At 42.9% G+C, this 20,272-nt stretch overlaps 1 protein-coding gene across 3 annotated transcripts in view; it reads left to right on the top strand.

Annotated features, from left to right (window-relative positions):
* WNT5B (Wnt family member 5B) overlaps nucleotides 1-20,272 on the top strand; it is a 97,107-nt gene that overhangs the window by 55,769 nt on the left and 21,066 nt on the right. Inside the window, exon 1 of one of the 3 annotated variants that reach the window (XM_073320336.1) lies at nucleotides 19,271-19,443. The exons of 1 other annotated variant lie outside the window; for it this stretch is intronic. In XM_073320336.1, coding sequence (XP_073176437.1) covers nucleotides 19,405-19,443 — 39 coding nt within the window. In that variant the 5' untranslated portion in view covers nucleotides 19,271-19,404. Of the gene's footprint in view, nucleotides 1-19,270; nucleotides 19,444-20,272 lie in introns of those variants that run through there. One more of the 3 variants, XM_073320354.1, reaches the window with a different exon arrangement.

Here is a 20,272-nt window from a genome sequence, read left to right as displayed (position 1 = left end):
AACAAAATTCCCACTGGGTCAGGTGAACTTGGGGAAGCCTTAGGACTCATTTTTAACACTGTTTTGGTAACTTACTTTTTACCACATTTAACTAAAACACTAACAAAACTGATCTGGTTACTGGAGCCTAGATTATACTACAGCTCCCATGAGCCTGGCTGAACTGATAGCACTAGTTTTAATTATTTTGTCCGTGTCCGGTGTAGAAAAGGAATTTAAACTGTTCTCAGTACTGATTCTGGGGAGATAATTGGTGAAAACCATTTCACCAATGGTTATTTCACCTAGCATAGACAAGTTGCAGTCATGAGTTAAGATTACTATGAGAACCATCACTGATGCATTTCCTGACTTAAGTGTTTACAGCCATAAATTGAGCATTATAGTTTTATTTCTGTTTCCCTCGGGTCTTTTTGTTTTTAGGTAAAAGGGGAGATTATAAGGCTAATATCTCTCTTGATTTGTGCAGTTCCAGGCTTGAATCTTAAATAACTGTGAATCTCCACAATGAAATAGCTGCAAAACACCCATACTCCTGTTGATAGTATAAATTATACATTATTCTGTAGTTCATTGATAGCATGTTAACTCTAAATTCAGAGAACATTTTGTACTGCACATGTGCTAAGCCATTTTTTAAAATCATGCATATAATGTTTGTTTGGATTCTTGCTGCATGTTTGCCAGGAAACTAGTTATTTGTGATGAATAGCCACCAGGAAATATATGGGCCCTGATCCTGCATTCTTATCCACTTACATGATTTCCTATATTAACTTGAGTGAGTTTCTGAATGGCCATGTGGGGTCTATTATAGCAGATCTTACTGCATGTTTGGGATCTAAACTTGTAAAATTCAACCAATTTTTGTGGTTATTAGGTGGGGGAAAAAATCTTAGGCTCTCATTCTGCAATCTGCTCATCCTGGGGGGACCCTAACGTGAATGTGCAGCCCCACTGAAGTCAACTGGGCTCCTTACGGCGATTTCCTGTGTGGATCCGTCAGCAGGATCAGGTCCTTAGATTTTATCTATTTTACACAGGAAAGACTATTTTCTACCCTCTCCCTAATTATAAAATATCCTATGTGAATAGATTTTACTCTAAATAAATAAAATCTACTTTTCTGTTTAGACCAATCATAGAAAACCTCAGCCAAAAGAGAGATTTTACATAAAGATGAGAGCAAATGAAAATGGATTGTAATAGAAGTGCTGACACATTAACCATTCCAAGTGCATATCATGGTATATAAACTATATGGGCCCAATCATGCAACCCTTATTTATAAGAATTGTTTTATTAAAGTCAGAGAAACAACTTGTATGAGATGTCTGCAGGATTGAGCTCTATGCACATTGGGCAAAAGATGAGAGATACGGAACATGGGATGGTAACATTACAGAATGTTGGGATAGTTGTGTTACTCATAAAATTGGCAAAGCTACAAGTGAGTTATGTGTCATCCTGAACAAATGCCCATATAACTTTTATACCTTTATACTATAGTGTATTCCATATATGCCACACTTGTTTCAGAAAAAACTGTCCTATAAATGTTTTCATGTATTTTAATTACTATTTTTCAATTCCTCTACCTTACAAATTAGAGTGGTAGAAAAATGACCATTTAAGGCCTAAAAAATTACTTAAAACAGTATTTCTATCTGGTATTGGGGTGTCATGATTTTAATATAGGCCATCTGTGACTAGCAAAGGCTACAAACAGATGATGCATATTCTTGGAGAGCCTGAAATCTCTTTCTCCCATGGCATGCAACAAGAATCTTTAAATCCTGGTTGTCCACAGAGTATCAAAGCTTTTAAATCTCTCACCGGTCTAAAATTGACTAATTCTGGTCCTTGGACTGGTTGTAAAATTGAATCCCTGATCCACCATGGTAGAGGGGAAAAGAAAACATTTTTATAGTAGGTTATTATTTTATCTAAAGGATGGCTCTTTCGAACCACTCAGAGTTTTAAAATATCTGCATGCAAGTGGAATGGTCAAAATGCACAATAAATGCAATTTATCACATGGTTTCCTCTGTTTAATCCATAGTTGCAGAAATAAAGACATTCATGCCATGTTTATCCTGACCTCATGTGGTACAAATGTTTTTATCACATAGATGGCTAGCACCATCTCTTGATAAACTGCATTTATCAAAAACCTCATAGGCACTCAGACTGCTGATCTATCTCCTGGAACTATTTTTAGCATTCCAAACCCTTGAACAACTCCAAACAGCTACTATCTCTTTTTGAAAGGACTTGACAGATAAATGTTTCATTCCCCCCTCCAGCCCCCTCAAATTACACTGGTATTTGGTGCAGGCTGGACAGTTTTTATTGGTAGGTTGTTCAGGGTGATTTGCATAACTGGATTGTGGCTTCAGCACTTGTGAGTTATTCATGCTGATAAAACTGCACTGTCATGTATTCTGTAACTTATATCACATGTGTGGTCATGATATCCATGGACTTTTCTGCAGTTCTTGTCTTAGCCTGTCCCTATTTGTTTCCCTTGCCTCTTAATTCATAGTACAATATTCTCTCTCTCCTTCAGGCATGGTTCAAATGAAGCATATAGTAAAGATAGTGAATAAAGGTCCTGTCATAGGTTGTACTTTTAGTGCGTCCCTGTGGGGGCGAAAGTGGGTGCCTCTCATCACAGACATCCTTCTCTAGCTTCAGGTGTCTCTGTAGAGCCAGTTTAAGGTGCAGAGTGTGATTCTCTGATCAAAGTTTTGGGGGAGAGGAAAGCAACCCTTTACTAGGCATTAAACAGTCCAAAAAAAGGTAAGAGCGAATCAAATAATGCGGCAGCCCACAAAACAAAATAATGCGACTCCCCCAGCGGTTCCCCAAAAGATAAGAGGTCAGTAGTGTCTGTGAATGGGGTCTGGGCCCCTCACTCCCTTGTGTCCAATAGGACCCAGGCTGGGCACCCCACAAACAAAAGGGAAAACAAAGGGAAGAAGGTCCCTCTACATCTTCAGAGGGCCCAGGTGGCAGACGTTTTTCAGCAGCTTAGTGGGTAAGCAGCCCCTATTCTGTGGGGCTAGGGAGCTCTGGTTCTGCTTCCCTCTGAGTGCCATTCTGTGCCAGGCTTGGATTCTCCTTTCTAAGGAGACTTCCCTCTCCAGATTTGACAGGCCTCACAGGTACGCCAGGTTGGGCTGATCGTGCCCAGAGGAGCTCTTTGACCCCTTACTGATGTGTGGAAATGTGTCCCAGTACATATCCCTGTGCTCTTTCCCTGCTTCACTCCAAGTGATAGAGCTCCAACCAGGGATATGGAAAAATCCATCCTGAATTTAGCCACAGAAATTTCCCAGTTGATATTTTCCACTGAATGCATCCGATGAAGTGAGCTGTAGCTCATGAAAGCTTATGCTCAAATAAATGTGTTAATCTCTAAGGTGCCACAAGTCCTCCTTTTTGCGAATACAGACTAACACAGCTGCTACTCTGAAACCAGTTGATACTAGCTCTCTTGCCAGTGGGTGGTGGCTGCTGTGATTCCAAGGGAATGAGGCACCTATTAAACTATTGGCAGCTATTAAAAAAATAATGTTCTTCTGACCCTTTTCTTCCTTTTGCTCTCTATCACGCTGATTGAACTCTAATCCAGCTCCTAAAGCAGGGATCGGCAACCTTTCACAAGCGGTGTGCTGAGTCTTCATTTGTTCACTCTAATTTAAAGTTTCACGTGACAGTAATACATTTTAACATTTTTAGAGGGTCTCTTTCTATAAGTCTAGAATGTATAACTAAACTATTGTTGTATGTAAAGTAAATAAGGTTTTTAAAATGTTAAGAAGCTTCATTTAAAATTAAATTAAAATGCAGAGGCCCCCGGGCCGGTGGCCAAGACCCAGGCAGTGAGAGTGCCACTGAAAATCAGCTCGCGTGCCGCCTTCGGCACACATGCCATAGGTTGCCTACTCCTGTCCTAAAGCAATGTATTCCCCACCCCGCCTAGCTGACCCTAATCGAGCCCCTAAACTAACTTCCTGATAAGCTACATTCCCTCTGACCCATCTCCGTGTAATGAGGATGTTTCCATCTTCCTTGCTTCTCTTCTAACATTCTATTTCTCCTTCCTTCTTCCCTTCAGTCACCCAGCCCCAACTACTGTGCTCGGCAGCATGCCGATTCAAAGGGGCTAGCAGCTTTCCCCAAAAGAGCAGAGAAACCTGCAGGAGGCACTCTCTCTCTCTCTCTCTCACACACACACACACACTTGCGGCGGGTATAATAGGCCAGGGAAGGCCTTGCCTTTCCTGTCCCTGGCACCAACCTGCCGCCAGACACCCAGGCTGCAGTGGCCCCGGCCCTTCCCCGAGACCCCCACTGCCTTCTCCACTCCACACCCCCTTCCGTCCCCACTGCTCGCCATGTCCCTCCTCCTCAGGACGGGGGAGTGAGGAGGGACACGGAGAGCCAGCGGCCGGTAGACTGAGCAGGCTCAGCCGGGCGCTGGGGCCGGCAGCTCGGCGGGGGAGCAGAGCCTTTAGGGGCAGGAGGAGCTGGCGTTAGGGGGACGGCAGCTTGGCCTGACCTGACTCTGGCAGGGGGGCTGGCAGCTTGGCTTGGCAGGCATGGGGGGGCCAGCAGCTCGGCCCGGCACTGGGGGAGGCTGGCAGCTCGGCCCGGCCCAGCACTGGGGCCAGCCTAGTACTGGGGGAGGCTGGTGGCTCAGCCCACTCCAGTCCAGCACTGCGGGGGAGGGGAGGCAGCAGCTCAGCCCGATATGGCTGGGGTGGGCCAGGGCTCCTCTGGTCGCAGGGGCCCCTCAGAATCAAGGCTTCTCCTTTTACAGCGGGGTTTGGGGGCTCTGGCGTATGTGGGGGCAGGGCCTTGGACAGTGGGGCGGAGCCGATGGATTTGCCTCCCCAAAGCAGGGGTTCACCCACCGCCTATGTGCATACGCACACACACACATGTAGGAGTTTAGCTGAGTTTCTGTGATTAGTTGATGTTGACTTTCACTTTTCTGTCTCTTGAGATTTCTCTCCCTTGGATATTTGTTTTCTAAGTGTGGGACATTTCTGCAAGGCCTAGTGTACACTGAAGAAATTTCCCTCAATTTTAATTGGCTTGAAAAACCAGATAAGCCAAATTTAAAGCTGGCTGGAAATGTAGCATAGACCGCACTCCAGGTGGCCTAAGCTGTCTTTAGCAAACCAGTTTCAGAACCTTCTTCAGCAGGTTCCATCTGGAGTCTAGTCTATGCTATGGCTGCAAGTGGTTTTAAAGTTCATTTAGTTAAACTGGTTTTAAAATGAATTTTTGGGGTAATTTTCCCACGTAGACCAGGCCACGATGCTCCTGTAGCACTGTGACAGTTACAGCCAACGTTGTTCTAGTCACCAAGTCCTGACATGAACTAGCAAAGAGAAGGTGCCAACGTTTCATGGCACTGATATTTTCTGGAAGGTGTCTCTTGGAGACCATTTGCTACTCTTCCGTTTCATAGGCTAAGTTGACCCCATCCATACTGACAGGGGTGCTGAGAGCCATTAAAACAAACTGTAAACCCTGTATATGATGGAAACCACTTCAAGCCAGGGGTTCTGGCAGCACCCCCAGTACCCTTAGTTCCAACACCCATGTGCACTGATGAATTTTCCTACAGTTAGTAAGGTGGCAGAGGAGCTGCAGCTGGGTAAGGTGGGGGTTCCTTTTCTTTCATCTCTGAAATGTTCAGCACAAATGATTCTGTAAAATACCTCTGCACTGTAATAAATAATTCCATGGCAGAGGTCTCCAGGATTAATAGAGATCTGTGCCCATGAATGCAACCAGGGTGAATATGTACTGCATATATATCAGAGCAGGGTCTGTCAGATGGGTGGATTACTTTTGGAATCTGCATTGTGCATCATTCCACTTGATCCTTTTCCTGGCCAGCTATTATAATAAAAATATATAATCAGACAAAGTTTTTTGCGATTAAAACATCATATTCCTCTTCTCTTGCAGACTTTTATTGTAAATATCAGATCACATTGAAGACTTCATGAAAGAAAACATACAGAGTGTGTGTGTGTAATACAGATAATACAGTTATGATATGTTAAGGGGCTAAAAATTAATAGTCTATATTACGTTTTCTCAAATCTGTCTGAATTAAGCAATCCTGGTTTGCCATTTATTGACCTGTTTCAGTATTGATAGCATCATTCAACATACGGGCACTGTGGATGTACAATAAGGTTTGGTGCAAAATTCAGACCTGCTATCTCAGTGCAAACAGCAGGTTTAAATTTGGGCCTTTTTTGAAGGTAGTGGGGGACAAGGTTTGTTGTTAATAAGTGACCTTGAAAAAAAACATCACAATACTTCCAGGAGGCACAGGACTGAGATCCAGGAGTTACATTGCCACCATGTTGGTATGTGACTAATGCTGCAGTAATACACAGGGATCAAGCCCCACATATAAATCAACAGACAGGACTGTGTGATGAACAAAAATATATGATCCAGGAAATTACAATTAAATGCCATGGTACACAGGGGATGCACTGCTTGTCTGCTACTGTGTGACAGGATGGTCTAGTGGTTAGAGCAAGGGACTGGGATCTAGGAGACTTGGGCCATGGTCATACGCAAGGCACTTCACTTTCTGTGTGTTATTTTCTCCATGTGTAAAAGGGGTCTTATGAGGCTTAATATATTAATATTAGAGGGAGGGTATTAAAGTGGAGTATGAAATCCCAAACTGCAACACTGATAATTCATTGTAGTAGAAGCCACAATAGGGTTGTGGCTGTATCTTTCTTTCATTCTTGGTACCAAAAAGGGATAAAGATGGGGGGAATGGCTGACATAATAAGTATTAATGGCAATGTCTTGAAGAGTAAACAGAATGCTCATGTAGTAATCAATTTTATGGTTCAGCAAGGAGGATTGAATCCAAGACCTCCATTGCTAAAGCATAAGCTTCTGCTACTTGAGCTAAAAGAGTAGCAGATTTATATCTTCTGTGGACCAGTCACTAGAGGGGACACATAACACACATTGAACAGAGCGTTACATGATTATACAATCTGTCCCTCCTTGGATGGGCTGCCACCTCCACCTAGTTCAGAATGTTACAGTAAAGGGCCAAACCCATCTCTGATGTAACTCTAGTAGATTCAGTCCATGCAAGTGCAAATGCCTAGTCAAGCCCCTGGTCACCAGTAGTGGCAAGCCCTCAGAGGAGGGGACTGTGGCAAAGCAAAGTGTCCTCCACTTCCCCTCTGCCAGAGGACTTGCCTGCAGCCAGAGCAGCCCCAATATTGGACAGTACCAGCTGGGTTGGGGGCATGGGTGGTCCAGCTATCAGTAGAATTTAAAGTTGCTCCCCTCTGGCAGAATTCAAGGGAGTGCATGTACTAATACCAATGTCCGTCCTTCCTCAGGTGAATCCTTCCTGGTGCACATGGGACTACACTGGTACAGGAAGAAGTAATTCACACATCCCTGCATTAGCAAGGGTGAGGCTGGCCCATGGAAGGATTACATTTAACTCTAGGGATTTTAATGTGTGGTATTTTCCTGTCCCTGGACTACATGCAGTTGTTAATTTTAACTATTAACTACTCCCTCTCTGGAATAGAGCCATCAGTACATTTCCCAATAGTAAATCACATTCTAAAATTGGCAGTTCACTGGAATTTCATGAAGTTATGTCTCCTGTCCAATAAATATTGGCTTCAAACCATGTCTCAGAGGAAAGCTGAAAAATAGGGCTGTACAACTCTAGGAACTTACTGTGAAAATCAGTCACAATTCAAGCCCAGTGTGAAGGAAGAGCAAATACAAACTCCCAAGTAAAATATACAAAATGCTGTCTTAAACTGACCATGGGGTTTATATTAGCATTTGCTAGGGGAAGCGTGGTTTGACACCTTGTTCGTAAAAGCAATAGTTAGTCCAGAGGCTCCTGGTGTCAAATCTGCTAGGCTGTCAGAAATTCATCACTGCATTTCCTGAGAGGCCCTGCAACAGAGATAAGTGCCATTCAGAAACTGTATTCCCGATGCTTCCATTCTGTGGTATCTGGAGCCATCTTGGTGCTTGGATTTGAGCCGTACAATATCCTGAAACATGCTGCTTATCTTTGTACATCAGAAGTCTTAGACATGCTGTTTGAAGATGTAGGTGTATGGGGGGGAGGTGGCTATGTAAATGGATATAGCACCAAATTTGTGTTCTTTAAGAAAAGGAGTACTTGTGGCACCTTAGAGACTAAGAAATTTATTTGAGCATAGGCTTTCGTGAGCTACAGCTCACTTCATTGGATGCATTCAGTGGAAAATACAGTGGGGCTCCCGATGAAGGAGCTGTAACTCACGAAAGCTTATGCTCAAATAGATTTGTTAGTCTCTAAGGTGCCACAAGTACTCCTTTTCTTTTTGCGAATACAGACTAACACGGCTGCTACTCTGAAACCTGTTCTTTAAGAGTACTTCAAATCATTTCCCATTTGATTCCTAAATGCAAAATACTCTTCTATTTACAGTACATTCATTTTATGTTAGATCATGTTTTTCCATAGGACAAGCCATTTTCATGTAAAATGAGAGCACAGCTTCCTTCAATCCCCGCCACTCCCAACTCCCAAAATGTGTGTGTCAAGGGAAGGGCAGATTAGAAATATTTGTTTCAGTTCAGTTTCTTTGTCTGCAAAATGACTGATTTGTGTGAAAAAGCAGATTTCTTTCCACTCTTTCACCTGTGAGCTCTTCCATTTCCTCGTAGCCTTGTTAGCAGTGGTGTTCAACCCCTATTGCCAGCACACCCCAGTGTATGTTCATCCTGGTCTTCCTGGAAGTAGTGAATCTTCTCTACTACTACTAAGATTATTCCTTAATACCCTGATGTAGAAAACACAATCACACTCTTTAGACACACTGAAACTTGTGAATATATTTGTGGAATGACTATGGGAATGTGAGACTAATAATAATGCTTTACATATTTCTAGCACCTTTCATTTGAGCATTTCAAAGCTCTTTACAACCATTAGTGCTTCAAGCCTCACAGTACCCCTGGCAAATCAGCTTAGTATTATCCTCATTTACTTATGGTGAAAGAGAGGCACAGAGAATTTAGGGGCCTGATTTTAACAAGTGTTGAGCACATGCAGGTTGACTTCATATAGAGTTTTTGGGTATCCAGCACCTCTGAAAATCAGGCCCGAGTTGTCTCCAGCTGGACACCCAAAAATAGGGGCACTTGAAATCACTGGATATTTTTGAACATTTTAGCCTAATGCCCAGATCCTCACAGGTATTGAGGCACCGAACTACTACTGCAATGAATATGAGTTAGGATCTTAAATATCTTGGAAGACCTGGGTGTAAGTGACTTTCCAAAAGTCACACGCTTAGTCTCTGGCAGGGCAAGGCCTATAGCACAGATCTCCTAGTCCCCCATCCAGTGTTTTAACCACAAGGCCAAGCCCCCGCTCTGTTTCAATGGAGACTAGAGAGCAATGGCATCTTCGCAAGTCAGTTGGCAACCAAACTGTATTTTACTTAGATTGGGTCACATGTTTCCATCTAATCCCCGCACTGAAAATGCCCAGCTTCCTGTTTTCCCCTGGGTTTCCCAGCAAGACATATTGAATATGCAGATGTGCAGGCACACACATACACATGCTTTCCTGGAAGCAACCGCTCAGACTTTGTTCTGGATATTTGTTTTACCCTAACTTCTCTAATCCCGAAAGCGATATTAAACAGATTTTTTTGTTTAACCTTTGCATGAAACACTCTCTTTCTCTCTCTCTCTTTATGTTTAAGACTATGTGGTTTTAGTTACATTTTGCTAAACATCCAGAGAGCTGCCTGCAAGGAGCACCACATAAGTGAAAATATATCATGATTATTATGAGCAACACACAAATATATTCTCAATCACATCCCACATTTGCTTCCCCTAGAAGATGGTCTCGAACACACACAGCCACAGTTCTCAAATATTTCCATGTAATAATAAATAACCATGTTAGTGCTGTGTACTTATACAGTGCTAGTCCCCAAGGACGTAAAAGTGTTTAGAAAGCTAGGTAGTGTTATGGGGGAAATGAAGCACAGAGAAACTAACTGATTTGTCCAAGGTCAAAGAGCAAGACAATGCCATTGGGAATAGAACTTAGGACTCTTGACTGCCAGTCTCCGCGCTAACCAATAGGTACTTTGCTTCCCATGTAAGGAATCTGTGGGTGCAAACAAAAGTACCATGCTTGCCAGCTGAACCACACACAGGTAGCATCAGAGAGAGACTAGAAGACTTTCCATTCTAAAAAACAGGCTGCAACTTAAAGAAAGAAAAATCTCCACTAGTTGTAGTAATGTAAGAGCATATATCCTAGATAGGAATTCTTGAATTCTCCAGCATACAATCCAAAGCACAAACTCATCCACTGACACAGACACAGGCTTGTTCTGAAGTACACTGGCACACAAACCACATGAACATACGCACACATTATGAAACGCAACCCTCCTGCACAACAATAAGCATCTCTCCCTGCCCCTGCCAACAAATGACCTCTCCCCCCACTTATCTCCTGCCTCAAACCTACTTTATTTTCATGGGAGAACCATTTATTCCAATGGAAGAACATTAATCTTTATTTGGTCAACAAAGCCAGTTTGCATTCCAGATTAATAGTCATTCCACCCACAGAACTTCCCCTGTCCCTTTCCATCTATCATATTTAATATTTCATTAACCAAGAAGAACAGAAATGTACAAGATAATCATGGAAGAAATCTTCAATATTGTCAGTGACCTTTTGGATGACATTATGAAATAACTGCCTTCCAAGATTTGATTTTTTTTAAATTATTTATCCATATTTGAGTTGTTACCCACTAAATTTTTGTGGGGGTATTTGCTTTTCCTCTAAGTTAAAGGTCATAATAAACAGTTTTATTAAGTTTGTGGAAAAAATTATCTCTCACAAGTTAATCCCTTGTGTTTGATAATTTTCTGCCTAGACATAATTCTGAATGGGGAATTAATAATAATAATAGATTGTATTTGTATAATGTCTTTCATAGAAGGATCTTGAAACATTTTACAAACTATTGTAACACCACTGTTGAAACAGATATCTCCATTTGGCAGATGGAGAAACTGAATCAAAGTCTCTATGAACTAGTGTGTCCCAAAATCCCACAGCATATCAGCAGACGTTCTAGGAATAAAATCTCAGGTCTTGGCTCAAAGGCCCCTGCTCTTACCACTAGACACACAGGGTCAGATCCTCAGCTGGTGTAAATCAGCATATTCAGTGGAGCTATGATTATTTACATGAGCTGAAGATCTCACCTTGTATCTAGTAGCTGAGACTGCCTGCACAACTGTAACTTGAGTGTCACAAACTAGGAAGTCTAATGATAGCGTCATTTTACACCCAACACACACATTTCCATTTCATTGTGAATAAGAATTACTCAATAACACTTTCTTTTTGTCCACAAGCATGAGTATGACAGTGTGGTGACATCTGAGGTGTGAAAATAACCAAGATTAATTTTGGACCAACACAATAAAAGAAATCTAAACAAGGCATCCTTTTCTAACATCATTGCACCTAGTGAAGGAATTGCATGTATTTTAAGTCAGTACTCATGGACTGCAAAATGTAGGCACTATGGATCAGATTTTCAAGTGCTCAGCATCCACAGGCTAGGCCAGATTTTCCAAACAGTTCAGTTCTCACTTAGATATCCGCTTAGGCTAAATTTTCCAGAGGGTTCTGTACCTAGAAATTCCTGTTATAGCAGTTATCGTCTGATTTTAAAAATTGCTCAGTACCCCTATGTGCAGAGCTGTTTGGAAAATCTGTCCACTTATCTTGGTGCCTAAACAGGAGCCTGAGATCTTTTGTGAGTCTGGCCCCAGTGCGGAATTAAGGGCAGAACTGCATCCTTAAAGTGTCCCTACGGTTAGATGACCAGTTCTGCCAAAACTTCATCTGAGTTCGCTGATGTAAAACAAATTTTCATTCCTCTTAGCCCTGCAGATCCAACACAGCTGTGGGGAGAGTGAGCTGCATTCTATTATGGTTCCTGCAACACCAGCAAAGCTGGCAGTTTACACCTCATGCTGATGGGAGAAATAGAAAGAGGATAGTTAGATGTTGAGCTTCTGAGTGTATTTACAGCTCTGGCAGTTAAAAAAAAACCCCTCATTTGACTAGAAAACTGAGCAAACTGGATCTGCCAGACACTGAGAAGGAAGAAATATGGGGGGAAGTGCACTGACATTTTTAGCAATTTTTTTAACTTAGCTTTGAATTTTCCTTTCCTTTGTGTCTTGAAGAATAGAAGTTTAGTGCCTGAGCTTCAGAGAAGGGTGTATCAGTTGCCACTGCAAAAACCTTAGATGTGAAATAGCAGGTACTTGTGTGCAGAGGTGCCTTTTTGTGAGAGTGAATTCAGGTTTCTGTACCCATGCCCACACGCCTTAATGTTAGGTCTTGTCGCATGACAAAATTGTACTGATTTAAATAAATCAATTGAGAAATCGATTGAATTAAATCAGTGCAACCCAATTGTGTGGACACTCTTATTTCAATTTAAGGGTTTGTCTATACATAAATTTGCACCAAAGTAACTTTATCAGTTTTAATTCACACTATGAGTGATTTTGGTGCAAATCTATTTATGAACACTCTATGGAATAAAAGTGCCCTGTTTCAGTTTGGCAAGCTCTAAATAGGGTAGTATTGCTCTGAAATAAGAGTGTCCAAACACTGACTTGCACAGAAATAAGTAATGGTATGAATTAAAATTGATTTGGTTATTTCAGTGCAAGTTTGTGTACAGACCTGTCCTAAGAGTGTCTCTTACGGATTTAGCTTAAGTTGTCTCCTTACCAATGTAAGCTAAATCAATACAAAACAGTCTTAAACCGAATAAGAGTGTTCACACAAATTGCACTGATTTTAACCACATAGATTTCTAAACTAATTAGTTACACTGGTAAAAAAAATTCATGAAGACAAGACCTTATTTATAGTGCTTTGGTATTTTCTATAAATTCTGTTTATGCTAAAATACTTATTAAGTATGTGGTGCAAATAGGGTTTTCTTTGCTTGGGAAATGGCCTGCCTAATAGTTACAGGAAATGTATGTAACTAGGTAAGATGAGATAACTATAACTTTAACTCCAGTGTATTTTCTTTATTACTTATGGGGCTGAGTGCTTTGTGTCAAAGCAGGAATATTGCCTAAGCAATGGAAGGATGATTGTGTGGCCAAAGGATGAAAATGGAAGACAGGAGATCTTGATTTTAGCCACAGTTCAGCAAAACGTTTAAGTACATGTTTAACTTTAAGTACATGATTTAGTGCTTTGCTGAATCAAGGTAATTATTTCTAGGTCTGCCACAGGCTTTCTGTGTGACCTTAGGCAGGTCACACAACCTTTCTGTGCCTCAGTTTTCTGATCTGTAAGATGAGGGTGATAATACCTCACAGAGGTGTTGTGGGGATTACCTTCTTAATGCTAGTAAGGTTTTGCAACTATTATTATTATTATTTATTATTATTACAGGGAGTTTATGGAACTTCCTTCCTTCCTTCCTTAGAAGTTTTTAAGGTCAGGCTTGACAAAGCCCTGGTGGGATGATTTAGTTGGGGATTGGTCCTGCTTTGAGCAGGGGGTTGGACTGGATGACCTCCTGAGGTCCCTTCCAACTCTGATATTCTATGATATTCTATTAACCATTTCTAAAGATTTTAAAGGACAGTGAGAGAAAAATTACATTGAAATAGAACTGATTTTGGCTTAATATTTTTCACGGTTATTGGTAGCTGTAGTCATGAGTCAGGAATTATTGGTAGTTGTTTAGTAAAAGAAACAAATGGGAGACAACTGATCCCTCTGACTGACACTTGCAGATAGTAACTCTTTGTTTTGAGCTTCTAAATGTTTCTGTAGGTTGTTTGCTCCTGAGGAGCTTGAAGCCATATAACAACAGCATAACTCCGTACTTTGTATACTGTACACACTATGGTATTTCATGGAGTTAATACAAATTATGGAACAAAACTCAGTTGAGATATGTGAACAGAAACATGAGGTGCAGTTCTGTGAGATTCTGGGAAGTGTTCAATGTCGTCAGCACCTACTGACTTCAGTGGGAGTTAAAAGTGCTGAACACCTTACAGGATCAGGGTCAGAAAACACCACTTGAAGGTCATCCAGCACGTTCCTCTTGTCTGACCTGTTCTTGAATCTCTGCGGAGAAGATGCATCACCTTGGGGAAGCTATTTCACTGCCCAGTTGCTCCTACTGTTAAGAACTTTGCCCTAGCCTTATCTTAAATGGGGACTATTATACTTGCTTTCATGCCAAAATCTGAGTTTACATTTTCGTGTTCTCTTGCAAATATTGTGGCCATCACTAGCCCTCTAGCAGAGCAGGGAGCTGCATTCCTTACACAGCTTGAGGGACTGATGATATCATCAACTGTTGCAGGTGAAACAGCAGCTCTGAACTCAGGTGTTGGCAGGCAAGTAAAGGAAGAAAATATTTTCCATGTTGCTGTCTTTCTAATGTCATGTGTTTTTCCTTTAAAATGTTTAATGCTCCAAATGCATTTAGCAATTGTGAAAGAACCAGCTATATTGCCTTGAGGACTGGACTCTTCTGTGCACAGAACACATGTAGCCCTGGGTAGCGGCAGCAGCAGCAGTGAATGCTTCCCCAACCCTATCCTGTCTTATGTTTCAACCCTGACTTGAGGTATCTCCTGTTGGGTGAGAGGGGAGTTCTGAAGCCCTCTGAAGAGGGGTTAATTAGTGCAAATTGAGGTGGCGGTTATTGTGAGTGGAAATTGGATTGGGACACCAAATTTATCTCAAATCACCAAACAGCCAACAGATGATAATATTTGGCCTTTTAAAATGTATCATGTTTAGTCATTTTAGACTGTCCATAAACATTTTGTTACTGATTTACAATCTTAAATGATTTACTCATTTAAGTAGATGAAACTAAGAAGCTTGTGAGTCCATGTTTAAAGTTGATATGCTGCTCTCCCAGACAAAGTCCGAAGTGTGGGCAAAATGTGCCCCATCCAGCTCACATGTGTCTCGTCCAGTATTTCTGATTCAGGTCTTCTACTGGACCCAACATACAACTGTGGTCTAGAAGACTGAGCACAGAGATGGGAATTAGGTGACCAGGAACCTCACTCTCTGGGGAATACCTCGAACATAAGGGGTTCCCAGGATGGTGTACAGCTGCCAAAATGATTCTGTGCTGTCTCCCCTTCCCAGCCCCTGACATTGAGGGCATGGCCAGAATTTACTGAGCTTCGCTTTTCTTAGGTAGTGGGCGGCTCTAGGAGAATGTTACAGTTACAGCAGCCCTGAAATTGCTTTAATTTAAGCAGGAGGATAGGCAGATCCCAAGCAGGACCAGGAACATGGTAAGAGCAAAGGTGTTTTAAAGCTACTTTGCCTGCCACCTGCCATCCTTATTCCTGTGAATGGCAAAGGAATGAAGGAACAGGCTATTGAGTTTAATCCTGACTTGCTGTGTGACCTTAGGCAAGTCAGTTAGCTACTCTGTGCCTCAGTTTCCCCATTTGTAGGAAAAGATTTATCCACCTTTTTAAATGCTTTGAGGTCTGGGAAGAAGGTTAGTCAGTGTAAGTGTTAAGTGATTTTTTTATTACTGCTTTATTACCATCCACTTCTCTGGCTTCAGCATGGCTGATCCAGCCTATTATCTGGTCCTTTTTTGATTGCTTTTAACAAACATGTTTTCTCACTGTTCCCCTCCATTCTCTTTCCCTGGTTATGCACCTCAGAGACAGCTGTCACAGGGTCTCCTGAGACTGGCAGGTATATCTTGGCACTTTCTGGACTGTATCTGACCTTAATGACAGTGAGACTAAATAACACTGACCAGAGGAAGTATGGAAAAGCAGAAGGTTAAAGTAGCAGCAAGGTAACAAGGAAAGGAAATGTGGATGTGCCAGAGGGGCTGACAAGTTCTGAGATGCAGAAAAAGGTAGCATATGAGCACTTAAAAAGATAAAATACTACAGTGCACAAGTACCAAAGGAGACAAGAAGCAGTGTGAGCTGGAGGAATCTGGCAAGAATAATAGCCCCTTTCTCTGGAAATGGAGAGGTTGTGTGGAGAAGCAATTTAACAAGGCAGAGAACGCCACAAGACAGCCAGACATGGAGGATCTGTGTCTGGGAATATTTTCAACAGATTTTTATAATACCTTGGTAAAACCCCAGCTGGAGCTGAAATAATGCAATCAGCTCTGGTTGCTGTTCAGTTAATAATAATTAAAGAAAACACAAAACAACAAACTTAGCTTTTGAAAGATTTATAAAGGAGAATCCACTTAGGCCCAAGGAGTTGGAGGTTCAGTAATAATAGCTGAAGACTTCAACTTCAGCAACGTTGGATGAAGAGTACAGCCCAACATAAGGTGGAGGAATAAAAGGTGATTTAAAATTCTGGCTCGTGGAGACACTTTGGCCTTGGGAAACTTAAAAAAAACCTCTCCACTGGTTCTAACATCCGTTCAGCTGAATTGATGGCAGGAACAAGACTTGAGTCCTTAGCTAAAATGGCAGTAAAAATAAGTCTGGCTGCTGGAGCCTATGGCTCTAGGGCCACCTGTGGTGCCTCTCTTAACAGAACCTAGGAATCCTCTCTACAGGCACAGAACTCAGAGCACTCCTTATGGATACATGAAGTACTACTGCCAGACAATGGACCCCAGAGCTCCCCTTTCGGGCTAGCAGGTGAGGCTCCTTTTCCCAGTGATGGAAACAGCACCTTGTTGCCTCTTGGTTTCCTGAGGCTCTGCTTATATGAATCTTTTTTTTTTTCTCCTGATGAATAAGTGGGCTCATGCCTCTACTGGGAGGAAGGATCCATCTAGACAGCAGTAAATGTTCCTGGATGCATTGGACATTGTGAGCAATTAGAAATAGGAATTGCTCCAGAGTCAAGTTGTGAGAATAAACAGGAGCTTGAAAGGAGCTCTGACTGCAAAGGGAGGAATGTGTGTCCAGTCCCGCCCAGTCTGGAGGAAACTGAACAAGAAGCAGGAATGATAATCACACAAGTTGCAGCAGAAAGGGACTTAAAACTTTTTTCAGTGCTTTGTTTACAACACTTGATAAAGTATCACACTGGGACCCGCCCCCTGCAAGTGAAAAGCAAGGATCAGAAGATTGTAGAGGTAGCTTTTCGGATTTGTCAGGTCTGATTTCTATGTCACCTGGGTCAGGATTCAACTTTTAGTATATCAAATCTTAGCAGATTTTCTTATGGACACCCTTCTTCTAGTTGCAATCATGCAACATCCCTCATGCAAATGTACCAATAATAGGAAAGTGGTGATGGATCTTTGATAGATCATATTGAATGAAATAAGGCTACAATGTTCAAACTAGGATGCCTAAATTTAGGTCAAACCATATTTGGTCCCTCTGAAAATCAGGGCACTTTTGCGAGTACCTAAATATTAATATAGGGGCCAGCTTTAGAAATGCAGGTTTAAAAAATGTAGCACAAGATTCTTAAAGGAAGTTTGCGGTAAAGGCCCTAGGGACATCTTTAGAAGCAGATGGCAGTAAGGAAGTCAAATAGCACAATGTGACCTAACAGCTCTTTACAGACCACCACCCAACTTCTCTGCAGGCCACAGTTTGGGAGCTGCTTGCCTAGGCTGAGCTATTCAACAAAACCTCACCTGCTATTAGCACTTTAGCTGAGGCCATAAACACAATCACTAAAGAAGTTATCTGTGGGATCTGAAGAGGGAATCACTTTCACAATTCACATTTTAACTCCACAGAGATTACCACACTACAATGACAGTCATTAGCAGCAGAATCCACCTGGAATCCTGTTGCAGGGTTTCTTGCACCTTTCTCTGAAACATTTGGTGCTGTCCACTGTCGGTGACAGGATATTGGACTCTGGACCAGTGCTCTGATCCAGTATGGCAATTTCTATGTTCCTATGCTTCAAAATGAGATCACTGCTTTGCTTTGCTTTGCTTTGCTTTGCTGTCAGCTACTACTCATTGAGATGCTGCTGGCAAATTGCAGGATATTTCACTGTGATATGTCACCATCAGCTCTGTTAAAACTTTTCTCAATTAACAATTATTTAATTAATAATAAGAAAAGGAGTACTTGTGGGAGCTTAGAGACTAACAAATTTATTTGAGCATAAGCTTTCGTGAGCTACAGCGCACTTGATAAAGTGAGCTGTAGCTCACGAAAGCTTATGCTCAAATAAATTTGTTAGTCTCTAAGCTCCCACAAGTACTCCTTTTCTTTTTGTGAATACAGACTAATACTGCTGCTACTCTGAAACCTTAATTAATAATGAATACTTTGTACATCTATTCAAAGACTTTACAAACTTTCATGAGTTAAGCCTCACAGTTCTACTGTGCAAAAGATTAAGCCACAGGCCCAAAGTCACAGATGAAGCCTGTGGTAAGCAGCTCCACGGTTGTGCCTTGGATTTCTATGGCTCCGCACACCTACACTTATTCACAGAGGTTCATACTACTCCATTCCCACATTCTTATCAGGAAGAATCAAGAGGATGGCTTGTGAGAAGCTGACAGCTTACTCCACTCCCAGATTCTTCTAGCACAGGGCTCTATAGGGAGTGCTGGCTGTGAGTAAACTGACAGTTACTCCTTTCCCAGCATGAGTCATTTATTTACTACAGCATGGTACAAATCCTTGTTTTTTCCCTTATCGGTCTTTTTTTAAAAGTTCTCCCCTCCTGTCTCTGTTGTTAAGGGGGGAGCTTCACTTACAATCGGCAGTCTCTCCTCCACTAAGGAAGACGGGCTCATATACCTGAGGCTGTCTGGAAACCTTTGGGTGACATCACACCACCTCTGTGCAGATTCATCGTTTGTCATGGAAAAACCATCCACCCCCACGCAACTTCCTTCCTCCCCAGGCTGGCAAAGAGAAACGGTCTGTTCTGCCATCACTGACAAAAACAGTCTTGAAAAACACCCCCACACCCACAGCCCCTCCAACACACACAAGTAGGAGGAGGGAAGAGGTATAAGATGTGAATAATCTAGTTCTGTTTTCTTCAGCCGTGGATCCTACTGTGCTTGCCTCTCTTCAGCGATCTAGGTCACACAAGGCCTTTTTGTCCTGGGGCTAATTCTGGCGCTGGCAGTCTCACATCTGCCTGCCAGGTGAGACAGGTCACCAGCTACAGGTAGAAGACATCTGGACTGTGGAGGAAGCCAAGGGGCTACAAACAAACACAACAACTTCACCGTAGCAGGCGATAGGAATCTGGGTTCAACCCCCCACCAAAACCCCTTGGGTGGAATGAACTGCTGAGTCTGGTGATTAATGGCCCTGCTGGTGTTTATGAGGCTGTATGAAAGGCAGGTAACTGGCAGAGCTTGGAACGGTACATGTTTCTGGCACAACTTGACAGTCACTGGAGGGGAGCGGCAGGCTGACCTTTCAAACTCACTGCAGCAGAACCACCGCCACCTGGGCTCCTCTGGAGCGACGGCAGGCCGGGAGAGGAGGGTGCCTGCGGGTGTCCTCCCCTGAAGCCGGGAAGGGCTAGAGAAGCGCGAATGGAGGGCGGGCTAGCTGGCTGAGACAGTGTGTGGAATGAGGCAGAGGGTGTCTGGGGTGGCGTGACCAGATTGCTGGTTTCCTCCCCGATGCGAGATGGCGGAGGGGGAGAGGGATTTGTTAGCAGGTCTGTTAGTGTGTTGGGGGGGGGAATGGGGGGCAGTGGGAGCGGCGAGCAGGGCCGATGAGCGGACAGGAGTGTGTGTGTGTGTGTGTGTATGGGGGGGTGTTTGCCTTGGCTACCTGGGGAGTGAGTTGAGCTGGGAGCGGGTGAGGATCTGTCTGGTTATTCTTGCCGCAGAGCTGCCTGGTGGGGTTGAGCAGGGGATGGCGAAGGATGTTTGGACAAGAGGAGCCTTTGAAGCTGTTCTCTCGCTCCTCTTCTCCGGACCGGCTCCCCTCCTCCCCCCTATAAAGTCATTAGGCTCTGGTGCCAGCCCTATCTCTGCTCCATCTCTATCTGCTCCAGCCAGTGCATTCACAGACCTCCTGCCCTGGGGGAACGGGATTGGGGGGTATTATATGGGGTCCTTTTGAAGGGGAGGACTATTTTCGGGAGGTGGGGGGGGGGACGACGACTGTTCATTTGCTGCTGTAGAGGCCAGATCATTTCCGAAGCGGCTCTGCATGA

This window comes from Lepidochelys kempii, chromosome 1 (genome assembly GCF_965140265.1).
Source record: "Lepidochelys kempii isolate rLepKem1 chromosome 1, rLepKem1.hap2, whole genome shotgun sequence".
Taxonomy (NCBI): domain Eukaryota; kingdom Metazoa; phylum Chordata; order Testudines; family Cheloniidae; genus Lepidochelys; species Lepidochelys kempii.
Note: the sequence above shows the minus strand (reverse complement) of the source record. Positions and strands in the feature narration are given on the sequence as shown.